This window comes from Halichoeres trimaculatus, unplaced genomic scaffold (genome assembly GCF_033239565.1).
Source record: "Halichoeres trimaculatus isolate MK-OKI-2021-1 unplaced genomic scaffold, fHalTri1.1 fHalTri1_scaffold_2, whole genome shotgun sequence".
Classification (NCBI taxonomy): domain Eukaryota; kingdom Metazoa; phylum Chordata; class Actinopteri; order Labriformes; family Labridae; genus Halichoeres; species Halichoeres trimaculatus.
The window spans coordinates 6,685,240-6,709,904 of NW_027437180.1; the positions used below are offsets into that span (position 1 = coordinate 6,685,240).

General features: G+C 39.3%; 1 protein-coding gene across 3 annotated transcripts in view; it reads left to right on the top strand.

The window, feature by feature from the left end:
- Positions 1-24,665, top strand: part of rptor (regulatory associated protein of MTOR, complex 1) — a 347,202-nt gene that overhangs the window by 101,866 nt on the left and 220,671 nt on the right. For all 3 annotated transcript variants that reach the window (XM_074690536.1, XM_074690552.1, XM_074690545.1), the window contains exons 5-6: positions 11,767-11,925; positions 15,274-15,420. In XM_074690536.1, the coding sequence (XP_074546637.1) occupies positions 11,767-11,925; positions 15,274-15,420 (306 nt within the window). The remainder of the gene's footprint in view (positions 1-11,766; positions 11,926-15,273; positions 15,421-24,665) is intronic.

Sequence of the window (24,665 nt, forward strand, 5' to 3'; positions counted from 1 at the left end):
GATATGGAAGTATGAGTGAATTGTACAGGATATAAAGTGCATTTTGATTTACAAAAGGTTTAATTTTATATAATATAGCGATAATTTTTGATTACATTTAAAAAAAAAAAAAAGAAAAACAGCATTTTTTCCTGATGCTTTGTTTTCACTACTTCTCAAAGAACTGACTCTCATGACTTGCCAACAAAACTGGTATCATTATCTTTAAAACTAAAAGTAATAGGAGAATTATGAAGATTTATATTATATTTATTGTGTTACAACAAAAACATAATGTCGTTCTCTCCTTTGTGAAAACAACATCCCTCCACAGTAGCTATTCCACAAATAGTGCAGACTGGGTGAACAAATCAAACGCACCCTTTCCAACGCTGTGTGTGTTTATGAAGCAGCTGCTCTCAGTGGATCAGCCTGAAGACAGAGAGTGGAGTCATATCTCTTGTTCAGACCTTCAGAGCTAAACTGAACACCTTGTAACGGACAACCATCCGTCAAAAAACACCAGAGTTTAACAAGATGGAGTGCATTGTTTAGCCGGGCACATTAGCTGTAGCTCGCGCGAGCGTTAGCTGAAGAGGTGGATGATTGTTTTCTCATACTCTGACACAGATGTCATGTTGAAGCAGGACAAACAGGTGGTTTAACGCTGCTTTTCTGAAGTTCTGATCAAACATAACAAAATTTAAATAGAGTCCGTTACTCTAAGACGGCTGTGTGCCAAAGTTATGATCTGATGAACTTAAGTCACCGTAGCAGAAGAGAGCATGAGCAGACGCCCTGATCCAGATGCATCTTGGGCTGATCTGTATACTCTATATAATCTTACAAAAACTTGCTGTGAGATATACAAAGATGATGTATGACTATATATCCCACACTGACTTGCAGGAACGAAATATTCAGTCTGAAACTGTAATCCGGCTGAGAAAGGGAATATTTTCTTTGATCAAAAGATCGATCCTTGGACTTTATGAATCAATATCAAATTTGTAAATGAGAATCGATTTTTTTAATATCTAGCATTTGTTAATGAGGAGATTAAAATTGAAGGGATGAAAAATGACTATGATACACTTTTTAAACTGGGGTGTGATCTGACTTTGCCTTTTTTTGCCTGGTACCTTTTAGTCTCCTACATATGCAGCTGAACAGGTGCTTACCCATCATGTTTCCGCTCCTTTGCGTGTCGACTGCTCTCTTTTTATTTTGAAAGTCAATCAGATGCTTTAATGTTGTTTCGGTGTCGAACTTCCTGACTTGCTCAATTGGCTTTGTGGAAAATTGGCATCAATCAAAAAAAGGAAAGCTTGTGTACCTGATCCAGAGGGCTCCAGCCTGTCGGGGCTGATACACAGCTGGTACACAAATGAGCTGAGCCAGTGTGAGTCAACACAGTGACTGGACAGAAACCTATCAGATCTGATGCTGTGACGTGGTGGACACAGACCGCAGATGGATCTAGTGTTATTTGGATGTTAGCCTCGCCAAAAGCTTCTGTCCATCAGCCAAGTCAGCCACGCTGTAAACTATGCACCCATTAAACCCTCTGAGCTAATGAGTCGTAGCAGTTTAACCCTCTGTACAGTGTATGTGCAGATAGCTGTCAAGACAGGCTAACTAACCCTTTTTTTTAATAATATGAGGCTTCAAGGGTGATTACAGCCACTCTCAAGTGGACACCAGAGAAACTGCAATCTGCAGTTCTTCATTTGATTCATTTCTCAGGACTGGAGCTTGTGTCTTGGTTTTGCCAAGAGATGTTTTAAGAAAACTATATCTGACCCTGCCCCTCAGTTTGAGACCTGGTTGAGGGAACTGACGGACATTCTTCATATTTAAGTTTTTTTTCATTAATAATACAGAACAACTTAACTAGGGGTGGGCAATACTGGGAATTTTTGTATCGATCTGATACCAAGTAAATACAGGGCTAATGTTGCCAATACCAATACCCATACTTTTTATATGAAATGTAATGATCATTGAATAATTTTGGGATTTTGCCTTGAGTTGGTTGGTTATGATTATGATTAAGGTAAAACAAAAGATTTTAGGTAATGAAAATGTTTTTTTTTTATTTTTTTTTATTACTAACCCAACAATAGAACAGCATTTGAACTGTATAATAGTAATAAAATATTTATTCTACCACCACAGTTGTTTAGGAAAAAAAAAAACACAAGTGCAAAATAACAAAAAGTTCCCTCCGATTTGAACAGAGAAGTGGCAGATGGAGGAAAGTAAAGAAAACTGCTAGACTACATAAGAGAAACTGCAGTATCAATCTCATCACGCTAGTATCAATCCAATACTCAGCTTGCTATTGATACTATCGATATTTACATCGATACGCTCACCCCTAAACTCAACCCAATGAAACCCTCTTTTTCCATCACTGCAGTCTGCTGATGTCCCAACTGACAGAGAAGCAATGAAAAGTATGTCTTTAATAATTGCCCTATTATTATTTTTGTCTGTTTATTATCATTACTTTCTTCATTTCTTCAGGTCTTTTGTCTCTATATATGCACTTTACTTTTTTTTAAGTCTCGTCATTGCTTTTATTGTAAAAAATATATATAAATCCAAAACCATTACAGATAAAGTGTTCAAATAAATAGGAGAGATATTTTTAGAAGCAGAAGAGCCCTCAGACTATTCAGGGTTTGTGCCACAAACAAACATGAAAATTGTGAATTGATGACCTTCCATTCATTTCACTTCATGATGTAGCAGACAAACTTTTTCCTATTAAAATGAAATATAATTTAAGAGGAAACCAGGAAGAAAAGTATTGTGTTAAGTTATAAAAAATGAAGAAGAGAAGAAAACATCGAAATAACAGAGTAATGAGGCCGTCTCTGAATAGAGACTGGACCAAATCCTTTAAAACCTCCTCACTTTGTGTATTATGTGACCTGATGATAATGGAGACATATTTTTCACAGGTTTGTTCCCAAAATTTGAGTGATAGCAAAACATCTCAAAATTTCATTTTCACTGCCCTTTCTGAGACATAAAGTTGAACTCCTTTGGCACACACACATAGACACACTGCTGCACACGTGCCTTCCTCTCTTGAGAAACTATATTTTCTTTTGTGAGTGGATCTCCAAGATTTCTTCCTCATACATTTCTCCAAGCCACTTGCGTTTTTTGACCATCATAAATGTGATTCAGTCAGCTTTGTTAAAGCAGATGAAAACAGCCTGGAGACTATCGACCCACCAGCCTGCATCTCCTCTCTTTCACCTTTTCTTTTGATTTTACGTAGCTCTGGTACTTTCCCTCCCTTCAACCTGCGTCCTGAACAGTGCAGCAGCTCCAGTTTCACATGCCTCTCCTCCATCACTGCAGGTTCCTCACTAACACCATTACACATTTCAGATAGCACTTGATATCATCAGGATGAGCGCTGCGTCTCTCAACATTCAGACACTCTGATCAGATTATCGTCAAATCAAATCAGCGTTCCCTTCTTCACACTGCAGTTCAGCTCATCCTCACAGGAAGCTGAAATGTGGCACCTATGATCACAGAGTGCTCTGTTTGGACTCTTTGGGGTGATGTGTGAGTGTCAAACAACCAGCAAGGGATGATTTAGTAATTTCATCAGTAGGATTAAAGCAGATCTCTTCAGTAATAATCACACGACTGGAGATCTGAAACATTCAGTTATAATCCACCGTGTAGCTCCTTAACACAGAGCGGTGAGCTTCTCTCACAAAGGCACACAAAATGTTTCCTGAGCCGCTCCGTCACACGTCCCTGACAGCATGAAGCTTGTCAGGATGTGAGTTGAAGACCTGTATCAGAAATCCTCCAAATTATTGAAAGACTCACAGTGCTTGAAAACCTTTTCCTATCAGCTCATAGATGCAGACCTTTAAAGAATGACTGCACAACATTTTTAAAGAAAGGGTAAAAAAGAACTTTTGAAAGCTTTTTACTGTTTTGTCAAAGAGAAACCAACTCCAAAAGAGAGTATATCTAAGGACACATTTTTCTCTTTCACTGCAAAATTAGTCCTTTCTACACCGCGGCCTCTCTGAAATCTGTGAAGGTAGTAAAAGTGTTATGTTGCTTTACTGATGAGAAAGGCCTTTAAGCAGAGTGGTGAGTTGTTATATTGGGGATTGTTGGCTTGTATTTAATCTGAGCCTTTAATCTGAATGTTTGCTTCTACCCAGGAATATGTGACATACAGATTTTTAAGGTACTTTAGGTACTTTTTAAGCTACTGACAGAATTCTGTCTGTAGTTCCAAGTACAGATTCACATAAAATCAAACCGTACCATGTTTGGGTACCTAAATGCATCCTTGTGACTGTGAGGGAGTAGGCAACTTTCCATGCTGGACATGAACACAGCATTGCAAGGTTAAGTATTGAAGAATAGATACGTTACATTGAAAAAACTTATGATTTTATCATTAAACAAATTGTTTTTTACTACCAAATAAAAACACAAAAAAGTACCAAAATCTGGCACTGTTGAGTACCGATACCAATTACCAGGTACCGGGCATTGGTACTGTATTGTTTCAAATATGAAAGGTACCCATCTCTAGCTGTAACTAATGATTATTTCTTTGAGTCAACTCATCCATTGTTTATTTATTTATTTTTTTGATTAATCAGGATTATTATCCTAATCTGTGTAACTCAACCCATGGTGATGCATGTTGACGTCATCTCTCCTTCCTTTCAATGTCAAATAATCAGATGACTCAGCAAATTACACACAAAATCATATGACTGAAAATAGTTGATGGTGATGGTGGTCTAACAGATTCTGTTAAACGCCAACATGATAAGTATATTAATTATGGTTGGTTGACAAAAACACAAAGGGTTTAGTAACTGAATATGTGAAAAAAGTCTACGAGATATTAACCCTTTAGACTCCACAGTTCCTGTTCTTTATGAAAGCTTAGCAGTGATGTCAGTTTATATGGTTTTGTTAGTTCATGAACTTTAAAGTAATTTTTCTGTGTTTCCAGAGAGAACAATTTCTGTTTAACTTTTATGAGTCATTATTTGTATATTCAGAGCTTTAAAAGAGAGGTTTACCCAGAGTTAGGTTCTCAGCTCTGATTGGTCGGTTTAGTGTCAGGTGAGCATTTAACAGGGAAGTACAGTTGTTGTTATACTGGTGCAATGTGAGCTTAAATTAGCTCCATTGAAGGAATGGAATCACTTTTAAAAAGTTGCAAGAGTTTTGACACTATTGTGACTCAAATCCCAAAAAACACAAAAATGGAATGCAAAGAAGACGCAAAGGAACTTTTATTTCTCTATTTCAAGTCATCAGGTGCTTAACACCAACAGTTGTCAGGCTGTCAAAGCTGGAGCTGCAGCATGCAGTCCAGTTGGGGTCTTGGAGATATTTTCTCATTAATATTTCTCATGTATGAATGAACCAACCTTTTTCCATTAAAGTGACCAATAGACAGTTCCTCATGAACTGAACTGAAGTTACAGATGAGAATGTATAAACAACAACAATAAAAACAATAACTCAACACATCAATTATTAAAATTCTGCATCGTTGAGTTTTAATAGTATCACTTAATCGATTATGCTCCACTGAAAATTAGATGAGAAACATCTCCTTTCCCTGGTTCTTTGTTTTTTGTCTTTACGTTTATTTTGAACGCTCTGAGTTTGATGTTCTCTGAGGATTCAAGGTACAGATATGTCTCCTTCTTTGATCCAAAGCCATTCGACAGGAGGCTGCCTGTGTGGTGAAGGCATGTCGGTTACATAACGTCGAGGCCTTGGCGAGAGCGACTATGATTCAGTCTGGTCCAACCGGGTGCTTCTCTGTTGCATAACTCGTTGACACCTCTGTGTCCCTTCCATCCACACCAATTCTTAATCTGATGAACTGAAGGAGCTCAAACAAAGCAGCGTGCTGACAATCTCTGACTGTAAACTTTCTTAAGGAGCTTTCCCGCTCTGCACATCTACACGGGTACAGACACGAGTTTCACGCTGACTTCACTCTTATGAAATCACTCGGTCTGCTGCAGTATGATCCAAACTAGCAGCAGGTGGCAGAGAAAACAAGTTGCTTAGAGTAAAACAACAGTAGCAGCAGCTCAAGCTCAGTGATCTGTGTTTCACTTTGTTTATGTGTGAGATATCTGCTGTGAGAGCTTGAACCTCTACTCTTAAAGACACAGCTCAACCTGATTTGTAAAACATAAACTATTTTACACCTTTTCTTTAGTGGAAGCTTGTTTCCACATTTCGTTATTTAAACGTAAACCCTTTGTAAACTTCCTCATTCACCCACACACACATGTAGCAGTAGCATTAAATGTTTGGTCTCTGATTCACAGCAGCCAGTGAAAACAGCTTTGAGTGTTCTTTGACGTGTGCCTTTTCCAGCTGAAGTCATTGTTGGTCGATGTTTCACAGCTTTTTTAAAGGTTAAACATGTTTTCCGAACCGCTTCTTTGTTCAATAAGCTGTTGGATCATTACAAATAAAACCTCTTTATCAGGTCTGCCATCTCCTTAGTCATTTAATCAGTGATTCACTTCTTATTTTTAGGAGTCCAGAATAGGATGCTCAAAAGATCTCTCTCCCTGCAGGAAATTTCTCACTTTTCAAAAGGAAGCGATTTCACTTTGAAGTGAATTTATCTTTTAACTTTGGTTTTTAAAAGAGAGCTCTTTGAATGTTCAGAAGGGAGCTACCTCGCCTGGAAAAGACCGGGTTTTTCCTCGGAGCTGGTGGGTGTCTGGTGCCCATCTTGGGGAAACATGTTGCAAAGCAAAGTGAGGTGGACTCCTCCAGTGACATCACAGCAATGTATTGGTGGTTGATGTACCAGTTGGCTCACTGTCTAAGCTGCGGGTCTCAAACTTAATTTTCCTGTGGACCGCTGAGCATCTCGTCACGAGGGGCCACTTCAGGTGTTTCACAAAAAAAACAAAAAACAAAAGGGAAGTGACAGTTGAAATCCTCATTATGTCTTAAAGATGGCTCCTTTCTTACTTCCTGGACTATATTTTGTGTCCACTCATCTCCCTGGTACTTTGCATCCTGCTCCTCATGTTCAGTTGAATAATGCCGTGTGAGCTTATACCCCTTAAGATGGGAACTTTCTCTTTGCATAAGAGACAGGTGATACTTAGGTCTGTCACGATAACAAATTTTGCTAGACGATAATTTTCCAAAATATTATTGCCGATAAACAATATTATTGTCAATATTATTTTGATTTTTTTTCAATTTTTTTCATTGATGTAGTTACGATAAATGGGATAATAAAGTGAGTACAGCATATCAAAAGTAAGAAACTTTAATTTCTTAAGAGTATTGAACTGTAATTAAGGGTCAGGATCTTTTGAATAAAATAAATTAAACAAAAAATATAATAAATTTAACAAACAAGAAAGAGAAAAAAATACAATGAAAATGAAATGGACTCTCTTTTAGAAAAAAATACATGTCAATGAAAATAATTAATACTAATCAAAAACAATAAAACAAAGACCCTGTCTCTAAAGAAAAAACGAAACTCAAAAAAAAAAACAACAACAATAAAAACTATAGCCTAAATGAAAGGGAGTTTATACAGTTCCTGAATTGTTTGTAACATGTACTTTTTCCCAGTCAATCCGTACTGTCTGTCAAACATTTTTAACATTTCTGGCTTTTAACCGTATTGAAGGGCTGCATTTCTTTGGCAATGAATCTGTCTTTGAGCGCCCACCATTTGGCGCTTTTATTTCTATTTACTTTGCCGACCAAAAGCCTCAGTAAGAGCGGATTGTCAAAGAACAAGGCTCCGCTGCACCTCCCCTTCTTCTTCTTCGTCGCCACTATTTTCAAACAAATGGGACATATCAGCTGGTGTTCATGAGCTCACACTTTGTTCATTCTGATAAAAAAACAAAATATTCCCACACTGGGACTGTGTCAGGTGGCTTAAGAACCGTATCTTTCGTGCCATCACTCATATTAGCGTGTGTTTTCACCTTACCCCTCAGGATGCTCGCTATAGCTCTCTCTGTGAAATACTCTCCTGAAACACTCTGTACCTGACATCAACCTTTCCTTTAGCCTTTGAAAAAGACATCTTGGAAATCAATGTTTTGAGGGGGTCAGCATGACAGTTGTTCTTCTTTTTTCCTGCTTGGTTTCATGCCTTGATTATGCTGCATTTAGGGTCACCTTGGAAATCAGATATTGCTTCTCCATCTCTGTCTTAGCTCATCCTCATGTGACGCTGCAGTCCTCAGTACAGAGTTTCATGGTTTGACTCTTGGTCATGACCCTTTGCTCACCACTGAACTCTGTCTATTCAGGTGCAAAAAGCAAGGTGCCAAAAGAGAAAAAGGAAAAAAAACCAAAAAACTAAAAAGGTTATTAATTGGTTTTATGTCCACAGCATTGGTTATGCTGGACTGTAGTGCTGAAGAGGGACTGAAGCCTAAAGGCAAAGCTGCCATTTCTCAGACAAAACCTTCAGACCCTCGCTCATGGTCATGTCCAGGTTCAGGATATTTCCAGCTCCTAGTATCTTTGTGCAACTCTTTTGACACACCCTGCCCCTTGGGAGAACACTGATACCCTGCCACAACAAACATGTCTTTCTGCTGAGTTTAGTTGCTATCTTCAGGATGATGTTGCCTTAGACCAGGGGTCTGCAACCTTTACTTTCATAGGAGCCATTTTGCCTCAGCTTACCTGGATTAAGGTCATCCAGGAAAATCTGATCTACTTTATCTTCACAACGAAGACTGTGAAGTGTAAAAAATTCTATTCATAGGAAAAAAAAACGGAATAATTAATCTCAATGAAAAGTTTTTCTGATGTCATTGAGTTTTTTAAATTATTTATAGATTTGCAAACATTTCAAGAAGTTTTTGATAAATTTAAAAAATTTAAAAAATTTACAAAACTTTCAATAAATTACAACTTTTAAAAACTTTGGAAAAAAAAGCAAAATTTTAAAGAAAATCAAATACTTTTTTTTTTTTTAAATTGAAATTTCAAAAATTTAGCCAAAGTTCAAGCAATTTTAAAGGAATACTTGAATTTGATAACACATATTAACAATACTACTCAACTCATCATTTATTGTTGTTTGCCTATGTTTTGCCACATACCAAGCATGTATGATAAGTTGGCATATCGGCAGTTACATGAATAGTAGGAGGAGAGCTAGAATGGTGGCTATATTGCAAGATGTGACCCATATTTTGTTAAACTAAATGCTAATGCATGATTTAATCTTATTTCATTGTCTTTAATCATCAGTACCCTCTGTAAGAAAAAAAAAAAAAAAAAAAAGATTATTTCAGTCATATTTCTTTAAAATTACAAGGAGCCACTGCAAAGGAGTCAGAGACTTGTATGCGGCTCCAGAGCCACAGGTTGCAGACCCTTGCCTTACACTGTAAAGACAGTGACCAAGGGAAGAAGCCTTCAAAGGGGACATATCCTGCTGATCCCTGATTTAATACTTACATAATATAATAAATTTGAAAACAAGACCTTTCACCCCCTGAATTTTCAAAAAATGAGAAATTGTATTTTTTCCTGATATCCTAGAACGAGATTTGATGCCTCTGAAAATAGGTCATTGCCAGTTGGCCGCGAGATTTCGATTGTCGTGACGACACGAGGATCCTTTCTTTTTATTGGAGTAATCTGATAAAGCAGCTCCTCCTTTGTGATGTCAGTTAGTCACACAACCACCACCGAGGGATACACCCACCAAGAGCAGACTGACTGAGTGCTGGATGCAGGGACTCTGCTCTGCTGAGCAGCTTGGCTTTACATGGTGAATTAGCAGTTAAAACACTGTAGTTTTAGCAGACATCGTAATACTTGTGAGACTGTGATATTTGCATGCTTGTTCTGACATGCACTGTGAACCTGGACCACAATAATGCTGCGGTAATAACATCGTGACGAACTGACGGTAGAGGCGATCTTTAGACTACACTTTCAGCATGATGGATAAAACAGACAGAGAAAAGTGAAGGAGCAGGATGTAGCCCTGTTATAGAAATAGTTTATTGGTGAAGTCTGCCTATATTTCCACGTATAAACTCTACATGTTACGGTACCGGTTTGACTCACCACACTGAAGCGTCCTGAGATGATCTGTGTCCAGGTGGATTTTCTTCCTCCTGAGCTGCAGAACCGTCCGGGTCTGACTCGGGGTCCAATACAAAAGGACGTATCCTACACTCTGCCATTTTATTAGTGCTATCAATGCCTTACGGTGAAGTTTTGGCAAACAGCAAACTTGCTCGGTCTGCTCCATCCAATGTGGCCATTTTGTAAATACTGCCATGCTGCAAAAACCGCTTCCTGGCTCTACCCCCTCCGCCCCTCTGATAGAACTGACCAATCAGAGCACAAAGGACTGTGACGTTGCGAGGTTACTGGAGGTCATTCTCCAAACGGAGCGTTTCAACGAGATCTTCAGAATGGCCTAAACTGAGGATATTGAGAACGCTATTGTGGGGCAATGAAGGAACTAAATGACTTGTACTGAGGGCAGAAATGCTTTACAGGCATCCTGGTCTGGCATAGTGAAAAGGAGAAACAAGCTTGATATGTCATCTTTAAGAAATGAGCTTCTCTCTTTTATTAGTGTTAGCTCACGCTGTAATGATGATGTTAACCTGATACTGAAGCAAACTTCACGTTCCTGTGAACTGCTATCACTGAGAGGTGTTATCAGCTCTGTTCTGTAACTAAGATGAACTTAAAGTTAATATCATCTTTGAGGCAACGTCTACAGCCTGGGGTCTAAATTATTTATAAATAGATCACACAGCTCTGTTCTAACTTGTGGAGGTAATGAGTTCATAATTAAAACTCAGTACTGTTGTGAGCTTACACGTAAAGAAACAGAACACTAAAAACTAATGAGAACAACAACTCAAAAGATAACAAAACTCAAGCTGTAGCAAACAACCTTTCACCAAAGGTCAAAATTATAAATAACACTCAGAGAAGAGGAAACCAAGCTCTGCAGTTGTGTCTTATTTTTTAGGAGTTCGTTGGCTCTGTTCTGTCTTCTTCACACTTCTAATGTGTCTTCACATCTGTGTGAAGTGTCTCCATTTGTCAAACACTCACTTCTCTCTTCTTTTTCTAATCTTAGTTTCTAATTTTGAACTTCTTTCTTCCCACTGCTGCATAAAGGTCAGAGCGACATGTCCGACTTTTTTTTTATCGGGACATGAACAAATAATGTCAAACTTCACAGCTCAGCTCCAAAAAACATAAGTGATGTGAACTTAAAATCCAATTTATTTTCTGTTAGAGTGATGACCATGACACACTTAGCCAAAGCTATTCCTGTTCTCAGGGAACAATGCTTCTCTACATGCTGTCAAAACAAGAGCAGTACATCTAGTTTATCTCAGTAAGTGGCTCTGACCTTGTGGTACACACAAGATGAAAACAAAGCAGACTGATTCACCACAATAGTCTTCTTGTCTTGTATGTTTATGTATTTCTACATGCATCTCTTTCTCCCTCATTGTATTTTCCTGATGAAGCGCTTCTCTAAATGTTGACAGTGCCACAGGGTGTTGTCGTTTCACACGATGATCATGTTTTCTGTGCTTGGCCTCCTCAGAGCCCCTGTATGGATTTATAGGCAGGATGATGTGTGGTGTTGTTTTCATTGAGCAGCTCCTCTCTTTACTGCAGGGGAGTGACTAAAGGATGATGTTAAGATGGAAAACAACTCACCCTTCTGCCTTTCTCACTGTTTTTCAGGCACGCTACAAACAGAGTCTGGACCCCACGGTGGACGAGGTGAAGAAGCTGTGCACGTCATTGAGACGCAACGCCAAAGAGGAGCGAGTTCTCTTTCACTACAATGGTCACGGGGTACCGCGGCCCACTGTCAACGGAGAAATCTGGGTCTTTAATAAGGTAGGGTGAGAAAAGGTAGGATAATAATGAAATACAAAAATTCCCACATTTACATGCCAGATACATGAGTTTCTCCTTTTGTCAAATGCAAGGGGTCACTGGTTTTGTTAATGCACCAGGAAAGCAATTATGAAATAGTCAAGGAAAAAATCAGAGCAAGGTAAACAACTTCTCTCTTTTATTGTGTTTGAAATAAAGAAAGTCAGATGCAGTGTTTCACACAGGGTTCGAATTACACAGTGGCCTTTGGGGGAGCCCTATATTTTACCATGTGCACCACAACTTTTTAACTCACATGTGTACACATATTTTATTGCCCATATGTGGCCAATAACAGGTTTACAGAGAAAAAAAAATCCACGATAACTACAGCAATTGCCTAATACTGTATTAAAAATCTCATATAGGCAGCATAGCAGTAATCCAAAAAGTGTCATGGATTTTTTCTGTTAAATTCATGAGTCACTTAAATTCACAGCAACTACGAATCACAGTGTGATAAGTCAAGTCCTTTAAAAACATGCGGCACGGAGAGGAGATCTCTCTATGGACTGTCAGTTTTAAAGCAATAAAAATACAACAGGACATCCCTCTGCAACATATTGAACTGTATCATGTCAACTGGTCAGATCAATGTGGCAGTGGCAGCTTCCTGGCTCTCAAAATCTCTAGATTGCCCCTCATATAAGCAGCAGGAAAGACCTAAACAGCTGGTAGAATTCCCCACAAAGGTATGAGGTGAGTTAATTCACCAGTGCAAACGTTACCTCCACTCAGGTGCTGCAGTTTACTCTAACGTCACACACAACAAACAGCTCTGTCCGTGGTGCTGAAACAAGCTCTGATATCAAGCGAGGTTCATTAAAAATCAATTCTATCTCAGTTCAGAAACAGGCACAATACAAATCCAAAAATTTCAGAGCTCCTCCTGAATATGTAAGGTGATGCTTTCAGGGAAGCGGAGCCCCCCTAGTTCCCCCATAATTTGAATCCTGGTTTCACACATACACTTTAAGATATGGTCTATGATTTGGAAGCTTTGTACATCTTAATAACACCGTTTATAGGGCTGTTATGGTCCTATGGTCTAATCTACACAATATAAAGACCAAAAAGAACGTAAAAAATCCATTCAGTATATCCGCTGCAAAGCTACATACTAGTTGACCTATATAAACCGGTTTCGGATTGGTCCGTGAGTCCATCCAATCCCCTGTCTCCCCTGCTCCGCACCATCCTGCCCATGGTCCCACCTCGTCCTTCCCCACTACCCCTCTCACGTCAGCTAGCTGATTGAAAAAGCTACCACTGTGTGTTACAAGGAGGATGACTGTCTTGTTTCCTACATTTTCTGCCGGCCGGCTTCTTGCTCTGTCGGAGGGGGCGTGTTGTTAGGAGGAGAAGAAGGGCGATACGAGCTGGGGGGTGGGATCTTGGAACACAGAGGGGAGGGGTGAGTGAGGCTGCGTTTTTCAAATGTGTCTCATCAGCCAAACTGGATTTCAGATCATAGACCATAGCTTTAACTTGAAAACATAAATAGAGCACAATAGAATTGAATAGAAGTTTGTCATTGTAACAAGTACAACGAAATTGAAGTCACAGCAACAATCAACAAACAGAAGTAAGAGTATTTTCTTATGGACCTTTTTTTTTAAAAAGGTCCATAAGAAAATAGATGACAGCTTGTCCATCATTCTCCAGTTCAGCCAGCCTCCACCTCCACAGGGTCCAGGACTGAGCTTCTTCAGTCATGTGCCAAAGTGATTTTAAATTAATGTTGCAAAGAAATTATTGTGTGAAAGACATGGTCACTTGGTGAAACTGGTAAATGTCACTTGGTGTAACCATTGTTACTCATAAAAAATCTAATATGTACAAAACATGACTATGATCATTATTTTATCAGTCTACTGCACCGTGAAAAAATAAACTTAAAATGATTTTAAACTAACTGACCCAAGACTAGAGAGATAACATTAATGTTTACGGCATCAGAACCCACATCATTAAGTTTAGGAATAAAATATTTTGAATTTACTTTCAGATTATATTTATTATCAAGTTTAAGGGCAGCATACATAGGAGTAGCTCTTTAGCAATCTACTGCAGTGGAGGAGCGGAAGACGTATTGTACTTCCAACTCACGTGAAAAATGGATTTTTATTTTAACATAATGTCAATATTAAGAGTTGAAATACTGATATTTTATCACTGGTCAAAGTATCGTGATATGATGCAGTATCAATATTTTTTCACACCTCTAGTTGGTAGATAAGCACTAGTAGGACATAACAAAGATTCATCAGTGTTACACGTTACAGACACGTCTCAGAGCAGCGGGCTGTGAGGAACATTAAACAGATAGTCCCCTCACCTTCTGGACACTAAACTACAAACTGAGTTTACAAAGTTTGATTCGCTCATTTCAGACAATAAATAAATGAATACATTACCTTGTTGCTGTGTATCCTGGGAAGTTCTTTTGAACAAAGAAAAGTAGTGTTAAAAAGAAGATCCGCCCTCCACTCATTTCCCTAAAACAAATTGGTGGTGGTGCCAATAGGAAACTGAGGTTTTTATCCTGGAAGTTCTCTCACCATCTTTATTGAGGGGATCGACATCATTTTGGATCAAGCCTCAAGTGGACACTTATGGAATTGCAGTGTTGATATGGACTCCCTGGTGTAACGATTGTTGGAAGTCAGACATAAAAGAGTTTCTTATGGCTTACCTGTACGCATTGAGACTTGGTAACTTGCAAATTGGACGTAAAAGTCTCCAGTTGTTCATCCTCTCGTCCTATAAGTGAGCACCCACTCACAATGATGCACAGCTCCTGTCTAAGCTTAGCTGTTAGCTCCATGTCCTTACTACACCCTCGGGCCTTATGTCCTCTCCTCCTCAACTCTCCTTCCTCTTCCTGCACCAGTCACTTCTCCTCCTCATTCCTTTTCCTGTAAAATAAAACTGGCTGCTGAAACAGGAGATGACTGTGCATTTGTTGCTGAGGCAATGTTTGAGAAAGGGTGTGGAGCTAAAATATTTCCAATAAGTACAGGATTATAACACCTTTCATATCTCTGAAGTTATTAGATTTGTTTCTCATTTCTTCTTTCTGCATCCGTCATCCACGATTTTCTGACACTTACTCTGTTTCCTTCTTCGAACTGCTTCTGTTCTCCCCTACTCTGATTCCTTCAACTCTTTTGTCAGATTTATTCAAACAAATGATGAGTCTGAGGAAATACTCAAACATGAAGACAAAGTAAGAGTTCAGGATTAACAAACCACAGAGCTTCCTTCCCTCCTTTTGATCTGTCTTTCTTGTTTTTATTCTTTTTGCAGAACTACACTCAGTACATCCCGCTGTCCATCTACGACCTGCAGACATGGATGGGGAGCCCGTCCATCTTCGTCTACGACTGCTCCAACGCCGGGATCATCGTCAAGTCGTTTAAGCAGTTTGCCCTGCAGAGAGAGCAGGAGCTGGAGGTGGGACCAGGACACAGACAAACCCACACGTTGATTTGTCACAGCGCTGCAGCCTTGAGTCTTAGCGAGGTCGTCATATAGAGACAGGCTGGTGGTGGGCAGGCACACGGGGCGAAATGACCCTCTGGTTAATGACTCATCAGAGGGAAAGAGGGGTTTTTGCATGTTTGCACAGTTCAGGGATCCTACGCAGAAGAAAAGATAATGACATTTCATTGCAGCCACTTCCGAGTCTTATTAAGTACAGAGAGAAAAAAAAGAGTTTAAAACGCTGCTGTTTTCAGTGTATTTCCCTTCCCCTCGTTTTCCTGGGTATAAAATTCTGATTGAATATACGGGATGTTTTTCACGCTGTCTGGAGCAGCCAGCGCCGAATGTTTACCGCTGTGTGCAGACTGTAATTTCCAACTCTTTTCCAGTCCTTATTTATGAAAGAGACAAAATATTGGGGGAACAAAAAACAATCGTCTTTATTAAAAATGCCAACGAAAAAAAACTGTGTATAAATAACACTGGCTCATTTCCTCTTCAGAGAGCATGGAGCAGCATTTTTAATGTGGCGTAAACAGTCCAAACACAAGCTTTTTCTGTCGTCAAAATCAGATTTGCTAAAAATCCAAATGGGAAAACATGTAGGATTATTAATAGATTAAACAGAAAGCTATTTAGAGGTTTGTTCCTTTACTTAGCTGCCACAAATGCAGCAGCTTCCCCTCCTGGGCTCCACATAGAACAAAAGTTCATCCATTATCTTAACCTCCTTTCCCTTTCGGGGTCGAAGGGGAGCTGGAGCCTGTGGCAGCTGTTGTTGGACACGAGGCGGGGCAAAGAGGAGGCCAGTGTGTCACAGGCATGGAACAAACATAGCATCAAAAATACATAAAATACAACAAACAACATTTAACAAACAAACTAAACTAGGGATGCATGATATTGGATTTCTGCCGATATCCGATATGCCGATATATCGAAACCCCTTTTGGCCGATACCGATAATCACAAGTTTGTTTGTTTTTTTCACTGTAAAGAAAGCTAAGTCTATCCTGTACTGGAATTTATATGTTACTCTTATTGTGACGGTCTTATTTGTTTAAGAAACACATAAAACAAGACAAAAAACATTTGATTTTACCATAAATAAGAAATGTATTATTTTTTTTAAAACTCAAGACATTCAGTATTGTAATAGAGAAAAATAATTTCTTTAGATCACATGAACTTTAAATGTACAATGCATTTTTTAACATAATCAAGTTGCATTTGATTATTTTAGAGCTACTGTAACAACCTGGTGACAGACACAGAGCTCTGCAGTGCAAATAAATGAAGTGCTACATTTTATTTAAGGAGCTTATTTTTCAGATGGAAAATAATAACAATCCTAACTGAAAAGCACCTTATCAGCTGTGCATATCAGCAGAAATTTGTATATCTGCTGATACCGATAAACGTGTTTTTAAGCTTTTATCTGCCCATACCGATATTGTGCCGATAATATCGTGCATCCCTAAACTAAACACATCCTGGATGTGGAAGATTGTTATTTTGTACATGTTCCCATTAGTTTTTGACAAGCACCATTACATTACATCAAATACCAATTATTGCAATGTTTGTTCTTTTCTTAGAGATGGATACCAAATTAGGTACTTTTATAGGAACTGACCGAATTTTGTCAGTAGTACCGATTCACGTAAAGTCAAAAGCTGCATTTCCACCAAGCAGTCCGGTTTGGTTCAGTACGGTTTGGTACAGTTAAGCCTGATCTCGTTTGTGTTTCGACAGCAAACTGTGTCCTCTCATGGTAGGCGGCGTGTAAGCCGGATGCTGACAGCCGCAGCTGTTAAATTATAGCGTGACGCCGTAGCAGTGCGACACAGTTTACCCCGCTATTAAATCCAACGAAGAAGAAAAACACGACACAGTAAACAAAAAGTAAAGATTGAAGACATGCAGCATGTCATCCTCTCTGTGATTGGCATGTAGCTCTTTGATACAAAGCGCAATCAAGCCTTGTTTAAGAGAAGACTGTGTGACACCAGGAGAAATGCAGCCGCTGTCACGGGTAAGTGACGATTCTACCGACCAATCAATGGTCTGCAGTTTTGTAGCTCCACCTTCTGAGAGCGGATCGGTTCAGTCTGGCACCCATGCGAAAGGGTCCTAAAAAGTGGGACGGCTCGTCTTTGTTATTTGGGGATCTGTCCAGGGATAAGTCAGTGGAAACGCCACAAAATGCGAGACGAACCAAACCAGTCTGCTTGGTGGAAACGCGGCTAAAAGGTTTCATGTTTTGATATCTTAAGACAGCTTTGTGACTGTGAGGGATGAGGATGTGGAGTGGAAGAGAAGGCAATTTTCCATGGTGAGCATTAACACAGCATTGCAGCTTCATAAATTGAAGAATAGATATGTTAAATGAAAAAAAAACATTGAGATTTTATTATCAAACAAATTCATTTTTATATACACATAAACACATACAGAAGAACCAAAAATTGGTACCATTGTGTACCAATACTGATAACCAGGTACTGGGCCTCGATATGGCATTGTTTCAAATGTGAAAAGCACCCATCCCTAGCTTTACTCAAGCAGACTGGTGAGTGGTACCCAAGTAGAGAGGAAAGTAGCGCCCGTGTCACCAGCTGTTCAGTGATGGGGATAAGGAGGAGCTCTGTTAGACTCTTTAACAGTTTCCAGAGACTAACATTAACTCTGATCTTGAAGCTACCTGGAAACTTAGAATATTTAACACTTGGTTCAGTGCAGTCTGAAAATCATTCATTCAACATTGTATATTCATCAGTTGAATCTGTGAAAGGAAACAACTAAAGGATGCAATTTCCAAAATAAAGCTCACATTCTCGCTGGATTTCATTTTTCAAATAGTCACTTTAAGAATAAGAGGTTTAATAAACTCACACACATTCAGATTATAGAGTGATTAATGATTTAATTTATGAAAAAAAGTCTTCCTTGAGCATTATAATAATAGTATACTGTGTTTAAATGTTTTTTTTTTCAAAACAGGGAAACAAAGTGCTTAACAAACCAGAAATAAAGCTCAAAGAGAAATGTGAGGAGGATGTGATTGAAAGCACAAAAAAAAAAAAAAAAACAGAAATAGAACCAAACAATATAAAAAGGCTAAAATCCACCAACAGATAAAAGGGAATACAACATCAGACAAATAAAAACAAAACAGAAGATAAAAGAACAAAACAAGTAAAATTTAACGATACAGGATCCTGGTTGTGCCACAGCCTGAGAGAGAATAAAAGAAGCATTTTGAGGATTATAACACCACGCTCTGATAACATCTCCTGTAAAAGCACACTGGTAAAAATGTGCTTTTAAAAGGACATTTAAAAAGAGGACAAATAGTGTGCCACTCTGTTCTTCTCAGGGTGTTCCAGAGGATGAGAGCTCTGACAGAAAAGGTCAAAGGTCACTTTATGTTATCAGCCTTCACTTTTTTGGTAAAAAGCTGAGCCTTTGCAGAGGAAGAAGTGGAAATGTACTTGGGAACAAGCCCAGAGCTTGTTTAATCCATGTTAGATGTAGACCTATGGCACATGGTGAAAACACCCTTAAAAACTTCAGCATGAAGTAATCTCAACCGCTCAAAACCTGGAGGTTTTCTGAGAAATAAGTTCATTAAACTTTTATGTTTTAGCCTATGGGGCAGATAGAAGCGTGAAATTGAAATCATTTTATTGTTTAGAACTAGAGTTTTTATATTATTAGAACATCCTTTTTTTCCCCTTGTGTATCAGCAAATCTCTGTGCATTTCATATGTCATGTCTTAAAAACAATGATACCGTCTGAAATGGCCTCACATAGCTTTCGGGGCATGTACTATAGAGCAGGATTTTCACATCCAGCATCTCTCTCTGTTACTTGGGTTGACTTAATGAGGCATTCACAATAATAGTAGTAACTTTTCTAACACCTCCTGCTTAAAACCCAAAAAGTCAGAAGGATCGTGAGGCCCCGCTTTAGAGTCACTTCTCTCCTAACCCCCTCCTCTACACAATCTGTATACCAACTTCATTAGGATTGGACTGAAAGGATCTTCAGCATATGGGCAGGCCATTTTCCAAGAGAACTGATTGGTCATAAGGTAGCGCTTTCATAATCATCGATCTCTTATCCAGAACTCAACAGGCTCCAAAGCAGGTTAGCTGTTAAGCATAACATACCAAGGTGATCTACCCCGGTAAGAAGTGGACCAGTGTTGTAGGATGGAAATCCAGGGTGACACCTGAAGTTACCTCAAGAACTAGAGAAAATCCAGCTTCGTAGTAGAGGCCACTGGTCTTAAAGGGTTAAACTTTTATATTTGTCATCTGGCTTTGAAGGTACATGCTTAAATGTTGCACTGGGTCTAGATGGGTTAGAAGCCAACAACAAAAACTCAAAATCAATTCTCAAATTTATTGAGTGCCAGTTAAAATGTTTTACCAACAGGATTATGTATTCAATTTAACCCAGAGCACATTTTTGTGTTGAACTGTTACTAAAGAATGTTGTAGGACATTTTATTATTGTTACAAGGCCATCTAAGGGGGCACTGTCGCTGTGTGTTGAACTTCCAGAAGTGTTAAAATAAAACTCAACATCCCGAAATACAAAAAAAAAACCCTCAGGGGAACATCTTTACTCAACTTTGTGGTTTCCGAGAAACTTTTCACAGCGTGTATCCCTTCAGACATTCGACCTCTAGCCATGTACCCCCTACTCTCACGCACTTATAACTCCACTTCCCACATTTAGCAAGCATAACATACAGATAAAATTTCCTAAAGTGAGTTATTTCTCACAAAATAGATTTATTGTTGCAGTGAGAAACACCAGTTTACTTTTGAAAAAATAAATTTACATTTCTAGGACATTTCAATTCTGAACCTATGAAGTACAAACTCACCACAGCTTTAATGAGAAGTGGGTCTGACTGAACACTTGTTTCTATAAGAACCTTGGATGATAACAGAGAGATTTCCTTCTCCAAGATGTCACAGGAATCCAGCCTCCAGCCTCTCTGCCAGCAGTTCAGGCCTTTACTAATACACAATACACAAACAATATTGTGCTTTAACTTCTGTAACAACTGACATGTTTTTAAGGGCCAGCATACAAAAATAAAATAAAAAAAAAATCAGAAAAACAAAAGTAAAAAGTTACAGTAGTTTATTTTTCACATTCCTCCTACATCATTTTGGGGTACCTCAGTTTGGGAATCACCAAATTTGAGTAGTAGTTTATTATTGCTAATGTAAACACTTACTGGCTAATGCTAATCCCTCTGCTCTGTGACTGCGTGAACTGACTCCAGCTGGACCCACCTGAGGTTTCCACACTCTAAGTAAGTTACCTGTAGCTAGTTCCAGCATTAGCTGACCACAGTCACACAGCGTCTGATACAGAGTGCTGTTGTACGTTGGTTAAAAGACAACAGTTAACACCTGAACCCTGGCTGAGAAATTGGCCCTCATGTATCAATCTTGCGTGGGAATTGACACAGATTTGGGTGTAAAATCAGTTTACGGCAACGTTCACATGTGATTTATGAAACGTGCGTACCAGGGCCAATTGCGGCGTACGCCTGATCAGTTGTTGATAAACGTGGCAGCTGAAAACAATCATAATTTACATAGCACGCCCTTAAATATTCAAGGTTCAGCTTGCCCAACCCACGGGATTTAGGGCATGGAGGGACACATTACGGGAAAAAGGGAACTTCTCCATGCTGGTAACTGACAACGCTATAGCAACAGAGGTAGAGAGGAAATGATGGGTTGTTTGGCAGTGGGAAAAGTAGAGCGAATCAGAAAAAACTCACCCGCAAGGAAATCACTGCAGTGATTCAGCAGCGTGGATGTTACAAAGTAAAATACAGCAGAGTTTAAACATTTAATTTACACAGCCTTTGTTCATACCTTGATTAATTAATGTCTGACTTTTCGAAGCCACAATATTATTAATTGTTTCCGTTTGCACATCCATTTTGGGGTGTACGTACGTTTGGAAAATGAGGGACACCGTGTGTGTCGTGTTGTTGTTTTGACCAAGCGGCAACCTCTGGTCTAAGAAAAGGAGACAGAGCTGAAGTGCTAAAATCTGCTGTTTCTCAAGTGTCCACTTGAGGCTGACTCTGGAAGTACTCAAAGTCACGTACACTCCAAGCCAAAAAAATACGTTTTCATAGCAGAAATAAACTTGTTTACAGCCTGGTTCAAAAAACATCTAAGGATATTAAGATCCCGAGCTTGCCCAATCAGAGGCACAGCTCAGGTCACACTGTCCTACAGCTGTACGCAAAGCCTTTTCCACTTCCAATATCTCTGCAATTGCGGATTTGCTTCATTTTCCGTTTCAGAAACAGACGGGTGACGTCGGAGGGACTGCGTCCATGTTTTATACACAGGGTGTCTGCACGGTCTTAAAAAGTATTAAAAAGTATTAAAAGTTGATCAATCAATTTTGGGAAAATTAAGGGCCTTAAAAAGTATTAAAAAGTCTTAATTGTTGTTTTATGAGGTATTAAGTTTCATAGGTATTCAAGCGTTGACCCAAAAAATATCCATGAATATTTAATTTCCTCCTTGCAACTGTTCCCTGATTGGGACGTTAAACATTCAGCCAATAAAGTTCTAAAATAGAATAGAATAGAAAAAAATAGAGTTACTTTATTGATCCCAAACTGGAAAATTGTTGTGATAACAGCAGAAATCGATGGAGTCAGTAGAAAAATACAAAAAGAAAAAAGAATAAAATAAAAAAAAAATACATAAAGACTTTAGTTACAATAAAATACAACAATAAGGATTGTGAGTGGTATAAACACCAGCTATAAATTAAAGCTGCAAGCAGCGTTAGACGGGTCCTCGGGGCTCATGCCGGTTTTGCCCTACTATCATGGTATTGGCCCCACTGTGTCCAACAGAATAAGACAAACATTTTGGTGGTGGTTTCATCTCTCTAGGACATTCCTAGCCCCAGTTAGGGCTATTTTGCTGTGCATAGGTGGAAGTGAGCCTAATGGCTCTGAGAGAATATTATGGGATGTCAGGGAGTCAGTTGATACCATGGCAACATATCCTCTGCTATGCTGAAGAGAAATAGCCAACTTCCTGTCTGGGAAAGGTCAGGGTGTCAGCAAGTAATTTGTTCATCTTAATGAGATGAACATTTTGATGTTGGTTTGATCTCTCTAGGACATTCCTACTGGCTGCTATGGCTGTTTTAATGTGTCAGAATGTGGACAGAGGGAATAGTATGGGATTTTTGGTATTATATTGAAGAGTTTGATGCTTGAAATGTGTGTGCCGATTTCGGTGAGTTTTTGAGCATGTTCAGGGGGTCTAATAAGCACTTTAATGGAGGAGAGAGTCATTGTTGCCTCTGCTGAGTCATGTGACCAGCTGTGTGGAGCTCCTAATCAGTGTGTGACATCATCACAGAAGTGCAGGAGGATGAGATTCCTAAAGGGGACAAACTTCTCATCCTGTAGGCCAGAATGTTGACCTAATCTGTGTAAAAATATGATTTTCTTGTAGAGTGTTTTGTGAGGAATCAAACCATGTGAATTTTAAAGCTGTGCCACTTTTACTTTTTTGTATAGAGGCCCAACTGCTTCACCGAAGCTCCTCTCCAATCTGTTAACATTGCGTTGTCGGCGACTTTGAGGGCTCGCCATTCGAAAACCGGGCCAGAAACAACAACTTCCTCCACAACTTTTGTAGAACAGGGTCTGGTCTGTCATGTGAGCCAATTTTCATGCCTGTACCATTTTTGGTTCCAGAGGAGAAAATTTTGGCAGAAAGGCTAAAAATGCCGAAATCTCTTATTTTGGCGGGCAAATTGCCGGCTTCCTGTGCGAGATAGGCGAAAAAAGACCACCCCCGAAGTTGTGCGTCTCAATGAGACGAACGTTTTGGTGTTGGTTTCATCTCTCTCGGACATTCCTGGCCCGAGCTAGAGCCATTTTTGTGTGGTTTTGAGTGGATTTTCGAGGTTTTTTGGCTCTAGATGGATTATTATGGGATGTCGGGTTTAACTTTTTTTATTTTATCAAATTTTTTGGCAGTCACAATGTGTGTGCCAATTTTGGTGAGTTTTTGAATATGTTAAGTGGACCTAATAAGCGTTCAAAGCGCGTGTGGAATAATAATAATAATAATAATTAAAGCTGCAAGCAGCGTTGGACGGGTCCTCGGGCTCTTGCCGGTTTTCCCTCCAATGTGTCCATCAAAATAAGACGAACATTTTGGCGTTGGTTTCATCTCTCTACGACATTCCTAGCCCCAGTTAGGGCTGTTTTGCTGTGCATAGGTGGAAGTGAGCCTTGTGGTTCTGAGAGAATATTATGGGATGTCAGGGAGTCAGTTGATACCATGGCAACGTATCCTCTGCTATGCTGAAGAGAAATAGCCAACTTCCTGTCTGGGAAAGGTCAGGGTGTCGGCAAGTAATTTGTTCATCTTAATGAGATGAACATTTTGATGTTGGTTTGATCTCTCTAGGACATTCCTACTGGCTGCTATGGCTGTTTTAATGTGTCAGAATGTGGACAGAGGGAATATTATGGGATGTTTGGTATTATATTGAAGAGTTTGATGCTTGAGATGTGTGTGCTGATTTTGGTGAGTTTTTGAGCATGTTCAGGGGGTCTAATAAGCACTTTAATGGAGGAGAGAGTCATTGTTGCCTCTGCTGAGTCATGTGACCAGCTGTGTGGAACCCCTAATCAGTGAATGACATCATCACAGAAGTGCAGGAGGATGAGATTCCCAAAGGGGACAAACTTCTCATCCTGTAGGCCAGAATGTTGACCGAATCTGTGTAAAAATATGATTTTCTTGAAGAGCGTTTTGTGAGGAATCCAACCATGTCATTTTTAAAGCTGTGCGACTTTTACTTTTTTGTCTAGAGGCCCAACTGCTTCACTGAAGCTCCTCTCCCATCTGTTAACATTGCGTTGTCGGCGACTTTGAGGGCTCGCCATTCGAAAACCGGGCCAGAAACAACAACTTCCTTCACAACTTTTGTAGAACAGAGTCTGGTCTGTCATGTGAGCCAATTTTCATGGCGGTACCATTTTTGGTTATTGACAAGTTAATCTTTGTAGAGAGGCTTAAATTTCAGAAAACTCTTATTTTGGCGGGCAAATTGCCGGCTTCCTGTTGGAGCTACGCGAAAATACCTCCTATATTTTTTGTGCGTCTCAATGAGAGGAACG